This window comes from Protomyctophum parallelum (genome assembly GCF_964188405.1).
Source record: "Protomyctophum parallelum genome assembly, chromosome: 11".
Lineage (NCBI taxonomy): Eukaryota > Metazoa > Chordata > Actinopteri > Myctophiformes > Myctophidae > Protomyctophum > Protomyctophum parallelum.
In genome coordinates this window covers 50986419-50994158 of record NC_139707.1, presented here as the reverse complement: position 1 = coordinate 50994158, position 7740 = coordinate 50986419, and the positions used below count along the sequence as shown (strand labels likewise).

At 41.2% G+C, this 7740-nt stretch overlaps 1 protein-coding gene across 1 annotated transcript in view; it reads right to left on the bottom strand.

The window, feature by feature from the left end:
• Window positions 1-6221: 6221 nt before the first annotated feature.
• LOC310867334 (saxitoxin and tetrodotoxin-binding protein 1-like) overlaps window positions 6222-7740 on the bottom strand; it is a 7850-nt gene continuing 6331 nt past the window's right edge. The window contains exon 6 of the mRNA XM_083777292.1: window positions 6222-6996. Coding sequence (XP_083633418.1) covers window positions 6917-6996 — 80 coding nt within the window. The 3' untranslated portion in view covers window positions 6222-6916. The remainder of the gene's footprint in view (window positions 6997-7740) is intronic.

Here is a 7740-nt window from a genome sequence, read left to right as displayed (position 1 = left end):
AAATGCCAGTCTGGAACTTAATGTGTATTTGTAACCCTTGATAACCAGTCGAAATTGAATGTAACTTGTTCAGTCAATTGGGCTGGTCACGTCTATGCTGTTTTCTGCTGTGTACTCTGAAATAAACAACAACTTTAATCTCGTCTGCTGTCTCACATTTTATCTCCTGTATGTTATTTTAATATACCACATATCCATTTGTATGAAGACCATCATCAACAATATATATATATATTAAATTGAGTTAACGATATGGTAACGATACCATACCCTCAAACCCTTGATATAACGATCGTGTGCTTTGACTGTAGTCACAGCGTAGTTCAACAAAAGCATTCCTTTTGAGATCTATACTTTTTTTCTTGTTTTTTCATACATGCATTCAAAACTATTAAGTATTATGTAAATTTGAAGTATTGCTTTTTACATTAGGTACCACATGGAAAAAGGTGGTTAAAAAGGAAAAGTACCTTTAGCCACATGCCAAGTGTCATAGTAGTGAACTATGTGCTCCTGCTGCTCCCTCATGTACTTCTGTACAGAAGGATGGCGATCTGTGACAATAGCGCCAACCTCGAGCTTCCTTCAGGAACTTCAGGCTCTTCATGAAGCCATGTAGTTCCATCCGTCCACTGTTGCCTACCTCATTACACTGAAAAAAGAGACAGACAGACGGACAGACACAGAAAGAAATAGATTTTGAGTTTTCACACTCGTATAAAAGTATGTTAATGATAAAAAAATTTCCATTTTCAGTTTACCTGGACCAGCTGGAGATCTATAATCCTGTTGTCATCCAAGTTGAGCATTGAGTAAGACCCAAACTTGGCACAATGTCCTACAGTTAAAATAAAGACAGTGTTGCATAGGTGTCCATTGACATATTCGTTATTCATTCGTTAGATGAATGCATTTATGACCTGAAAGATGCAAGATGTTTGCTGAATCACTTCAGTACACACACAGTATACTGTACACTGTATATCGTGTGACATTTCTCCAAAATGACAGAATTTGCATCATAGCCGAATGTGGGATTGTAGACTGTCATATTGGCATATTTTAACTACTATTTCAATTGTTAATCTGGTCATAATCACTTGTACAAACCTGGTGAATCAACTCTCATGTCGCCACCTAAAGTGATAGGCTTTCCGGACTGCTTTGCCCTCGCAAAGACCTGCTGCTGCTCCACCCTCCAATGCCAGAGTATGGCTGGCTGTAGGAAAGCCTGCTGGTGGTTGTAGAAGGTACGGGGACAAATGCATTCTACACGCAGCGATGACAGTACCTGGAAAACACCACACAAAAAATATTTATGCAACCATAATATATATAAAAGCACGCGCACACACACACACACACACACATATATATATATTAACCTTGTGAATCTGAACATAAGATGCACCGTTGAAGGCCACTGCAGCTGACAGCTGAATATTTCCAGCTGGGGTGTTCCCAATGTAGGGCTGGCTGTTCCACTGCAGTTTGTGGTGGCAGTGAGAACACACCTGTGTATAATAATTCAAAACTATATATAAACAACAGCTGATACATTAATATGTACACCTGTTGATAGTAATTTTGTCTGTGGTAAGTTTTCAATTACCTGTGTGATGGATACAAGTGTCCCAACAACAAAGGTGCTTATCTGGCACGTGCGGCTGCATGTTGGGCACGTCCTGAACAACTCCATCAGGTTGTCATGGTACACAATGTACTTGGTGGAGTCGTACAGTGGTAGGCAAGCACTGTACAGGAACATGATATATACACACACAGACATTAATACATGGCATTCTTTCCACAAACAACCCCCCCCCCCCCCACACACCCTACCTTTTCTGTTCCTCATGATCCTCTGGTGTCACATCAGGCACATATGTGACCAAATTTGACTGGGAGACTGCCATTGGATTTTTTTGAATTTTTGTTTTTTCATTTCATATCAAAGCAGGGAATCATAGCTTCAAATTGACATATTGGTTGTTCAGTTTGACCCACCAGTTTTTGGAGATATGGCTTATAGAGTAATGTCTTGCAGAAAACAGCGAGTTGAGAAAACAGGCTTGAAAGGTTCACTTCTGTGGTCTCTAACATTACAATAGCTACATGCTTAAGCATTCTTTTCATATTTACATGTCAATTTCAGCTTTGACACTTATTTCAGACATGCTCTAGTATGTGAAGAGTCTGCCTGTGCTATTAACTCATTTTGAAAAAAAAAAAAGCTTTTCTCCTCTGGTGAAAAGCTGGAATGTGCGCGATGGCAGTCTCTCAGTCAAATCTGGTCACATATGATGAATCCTGAGGTTCTACTGTGCACCAGGATTCACTTGAGGACTCCTGGCTGCTGACCATGACTCATGGCCTCTTGGCAGGTGTCGACATCAGCATCGGTGCCCCAACACTGTCCATGGAGCAGCCAACCGCTACAGAGTGCCCTGCTGGTCTTACTTGAATCCCTAAGAAGACATACAAATAAAACATGTGCACTTGTAAATCAATATCCTTAAACATATTCACCATTGTTCATCAAATAACTTATAATGTAACATTACCTACCTACACTCCGTCTTTTTGCCCTCGGAGCTGGAAAAGACACTTGGGATGCAGTTGTCTTCATACATGGTGTATGTTGGCAACCTACATCTCGTGTCTTTGGCTGTTGGATAATGTAAAGTCATAAAATATCACTTTTAATCCCCCTGGGGGTAATTCAAGCGATCACAGCAGCATTGTAGGTAAAGCATAATAGTAAAAAGAGGCCTATACAGCAATAACCATACGTACAGGTACAATACAGCAGTAGCTTATGTTGCAAACATACTGCACACACGTGCTTGTATGTTTGTATACACACACACACACACACACACTCCGTGCAGCTCTTGAATTGGTAACGTCACAAACAGTGCAACTTGACGACTGTATTGCATTTGCATGTAGCCTAGTAAAGACGAAATATATTTGTAAGTTTGCCAAGGTACTTACTCTCAAACGCGGAGTTGACTCGGTTGAGGCTCCGACCGTGAACACAGTCGGGATGGCCTGTAACTGCAAGCGCAACCCGGAGGGAGCTACGAAAGCCCTGCTGACCTGCATGTAGTTGCTGAAACTGTCCTCCGTAAAATGTCGGGCGCACAACCTGGACCTCTCAAAAATGCCACCCTCCTCAAAATGGATAAATTCCAACCAGCGAGCACGTAACCACGGAGTTTTGGGGAAAGAGAAAAGGGTGTTTGATGAGGAACAACCCAAAACACATGAGTGTAGCTTATTCATGGTTGCAGGGGAATGAATGGAGGTAAATACCAAAGGTGGGGAAGGTACCTAGCTAATTAATTATTCAAAAGACAACCTGCCTAGTAGTTGAAGATTGATTAGACACCTGTCAATCACAATGTGTATGTCTACACGTCATTACGCAGCACGTTTTCGTAATTTTAAAAATACTTTTGATATAAAAACACACAAAAATGAGAATTTCCCCATTTTTTGGCATCCATTGTTAGGTATGTCCACATGATGACCACGGATAATGGTCTAAGGTGTGAAACACGTATTTTTCATTTCACTACACCTTTAAACTCAAACAAACGCTTCTTACCTTGGAACAAACAGCCTGGCTCCCAAACCAAACAGCATGCTGGGAAACAACATGGCCGCTCCTATTTAAATACAATGCCCCGCCCACTGAATCCTGTCACCTGTTCAACTAGTCCGTCCGTCATTGGTCCGTTGCTCAGAGTGATAAGTGATTGGATCATCCACTACAGTTGTGTGCACCACACACACACACGCACACACTCACTCAGAAGAACAAAACAAAAAAAAGCAGTGTGAATTTTTGGTACCGGTGGCGCAGTGAGTTAGGACACTGGCTACATGATCGGTAGATGGTGGGTTCAAACCCCACTTAAGTCTATATACTCTTAAGACAGATTTCAGAAGATTTAATTGTTTTAATAAAAATATTTATTTTATGTGGGCCCATAGCACTACATCTTTTCAGATGGGTGTCGGCGTTCATATTGGTATCAATGTTGACATTGCTACAGAGTCTAGCCAGCCCCTGATGGATTGTGAGGAGGCTTTAGCTCCATGGGTAGAGCGACTGCCTCACAAGCAGGACGTCAGCGGTTCAAGTCCTGCCTCGGACAGTGTGTGTGAAATTGTTTGTGAAATGAATCAAAGTACACTCAGCTTAATCTGATCTACAAACATAATCATTTAGTAATAGAAATGGCTCCAAAAAAATCACTTCTTCCCAAATAAACTTCATGCATAGAGTACATTTAAAAATGTTAAACTGAAGTGAGGGGCGTTTATATATTAAAGTCTAACTCATGTTGATTAGGTGATGTAAAACAAACGCTGACAAAAATAAAACATTAAATTATCTTTATTGTTTTAATGGCATTTATGTTTGTGTTAGGGAGATGATGTAAATTTTCCCTTTCATTGTCAATGGCGTTTTTTTAAAACAAGCATTGAACTAAAACCAAACATTAAACCCGTCTATAGGAGGCGCTAGCGTCCCCCGACAATAAGGGACCATCTATGTCAGTGGTTCTCAAACCTTTTCATGTGAAAAAGGACCCCATAAATGATAATGTGCATTTGGCCGTGGACCCCCAGAAGCAAAGATTTGAGTTTGCTTTAAAACATCAATATATTGGAAGACACACTATGAGCATGTACAGCATGTGTGCAATGTTCTTTAACGCATAGGCTACTGGTTAAAGAACATACTTTAACCCCTTTTGGTGTTTTAATCATTATATTCTACTTTAGATATTGAAAAATATAGCAGATCATAGCGAGAATCGTAGCCGCAATCGTGAACATGTGTCGCAAATCTTTGAATATTCTTTCAGAGCGAACGTTTTTAATTCAAATCTTTGCTTCTAGGGGGGGTCTCTGGAACAACATATTTTCAGATGGGGGGTCGGCGGAAATGTAATCAGTACAGGTTACAGTCAAACACACATCCAATGGGATCACGGAAAAAAGTCCTTGCAGTCTTGTTTCCATTCAGGTCCTTTCATAATCATGAAAAGAGAAGGGAACCCGCACACTCATATGATCCAAAAGATAGATTCATTGACGACATTTCGAGCCAAGTCTCTTCATCTGGTCAAACATTTGACCAGATGAAGAGCCTTGTTACCCTGTTTACCCTGCAGGGTAACTGGACTAAGCTCAAGAACTTGTTTACATGCTTAAAAGGTCTTTAAATAAATACTTTTTGAATTGTCTATGAGGAAAAATGAACGGGGAATAATTTCCAGGGCCCTGGTATAGGGGGGGCAGGACTGTGACACTCTATTCAACAATATAATAATATTATAATGAGTACAGCAGGCCAGTCACACTTAATACAGCATGAGAATAATCTTTATTGTCACTTTACATCTTTACAAGTAAAAAGTGGGTGAAATTAATTATTTGTAGCCTACATAGTTTCCATCGTGTCATTTTCCCAACAAAACACAGACAGGGTATTAAGAGAGAGAGGGGGGGGGGGGTAAGAAGATCAATGCAGGAGTAGAATAGCAGCTCTACAACCTTACAACATGTCACTCTGTGACGTGTTGTACAAGCTTGTAGATCTGCTATTTCCGCCACTTTGTACATTTTTTGGGAAAGTGAAAAAGAAAAATGTGTCAGTGATTTATTTGTATTTTTATGTCATTTGTCAGAAGACAGTAATCTGTCCCGGTGTGCAGTTTGTAGGGGTGAGAAACATCGTATAACGTTACAATAACGATGAAAGAAAAAAATATACTAAACACAATGAAATGTTAATCACAATTATTTTGTGTGACAATTAATGGTCAACCTCCTGTAACTGTATAATAGTGACAGCCCTAAACTACTGTAGCGTATTGTGTTAACCCATTCTGAACGGGAACCCATTTTGGTGTTAGCGTCATGTTATGCTTTAGCTGTTTAAAAATAGCAGATCTACAAGCTCATAGCGCGCCACCGAGTGGCGCGCTACGAGCTTGTAGGTCTGCTATTTTTTGAAAAATCGAAGAAAGACTGACATTTTTTTAGAATCTGATCTCAGGTCACAGAATGGGTTAATCAGACCAGTGTGTGTCCTGCAGTGGAAACCTCGTATGAATCTGATCTCAGGTCAGAATGGGTTAAATTATAACTACTGGCATAATGTCTGTTATACTGTATAGTCGCTCCACCAGAATAACCACATGCTGCTTTTTTACCCCCTTCTCTTTCTCCCCAATTTACTGGTCCACTTGTTCGTGTCAATTAATACATTCATCCCCACACACACATCTCTGCTGTTGTCACTGCTGTTGTGAGTGTGAGGAGCCCCCACCGGGAGGACGTTACTGTTGTGTCCTATCTGCCAGTGAGGAGCCCCCACCGGGAGGACATGCTGTTGTGTCCTATCTGCCAGTGAGGAGCCCCCACCGGGAGGACATGCTGTTGTGTCCTATCTGCCAGTGAGGAGCCCCCACCGGGAGGACATGCTGTTGTGTCCTATCTGCCAGTAAGGAGCCCCCACCGGGAGGACAAACTGTTGTATCCTGCGGTGGTGGGCAGGTACTTTGCCAGTTTCCACTGAGCCATACAAACAGAAAAAAAACAAAAAAAAACATTGAAAACATTGCAGTTATTTTCATCGAGTGAAGCCTAATACCGTAAGTCGATGTCGGCCATTTCCACGGCGTGCGAAACATGCGATCCAACGAAGTATAGATGTGGTCGGGCAACGGTTTCACGTGATGGAGTACGAACTCTTAATTAAGGATAAATGTATAATTATTAATTGTCGCCAAGTGACGTCGTGCATGGTGCGAAGGACGACGGACGGAGGGAGCTGATTGGTCCACGCGTGTTGTTAAAACAAGGGGGGGCGTGGTCGGGAGGCGTGGCCTATTTATTGCTCAGTTGGCTCGGTGGGTGTGGCCTCCGGGTTCTCCGCTGGCTTCGCTGGCTCCCGTTCATCCGGACACAAGTCTAAAAAATAAACAAATACAACAAATAAACAACAACATGTCAACAAATAAAGTTGACATAAAAATACGTTTTTTGTAAAAGTAAAAATAAATGTTTTCTGAGCTCATTTGCGCCCACAAAACTTGAACCTTTAACATTCAGTAGATCTTCACTGTTTTCTGTCTCAAACAAGTGCTCTGATTTTCTTGCCGTTTGTGATGTCACAGCCTTCAAATCCCATTATATGTCAATGGGATTTGCCAGCAGGTGTCACTGTTTTCACTGTTTTGCCTTCCAAACTCCAGACCACAGAAAATCCACTAATGTTCAAAGTTCAGGTTTTTTGAGGTCATAAAAAAAAAAAAAAAAAAAAAAAAAAATTGTATTACCTGGTCCTCCCAGGTGGTACTCAGGTAGTATTTAGTGTAGTATTCAGTAGTATTACCTGGTCCTCCCAGGTGGTACTCAGGTAGTATTTAGTGTAGTATAAGTATTACCTGATCCTCCCAGGTGGTACTCAGGTAGTATTTAGTGTAGTATAAGTATTACCTGGTCCTCCCAGGTGGTACTCAGGTAGTATTTAGTGTAGTATAAGTATTACCTGGTCCTCCCAGGTGGTACTCAGGTAGTATTTAGTGTAGTATAAGTATTACCTGGTCCTCCCAGGTGGTACTCAGGTAGTATTTAGTGTAGTATTACCTGGTCCTCCCAGGTGGTACTCAGGTAGTATTTAGTGTAGTATAAGTATTACCTGGTCCTCCCAGG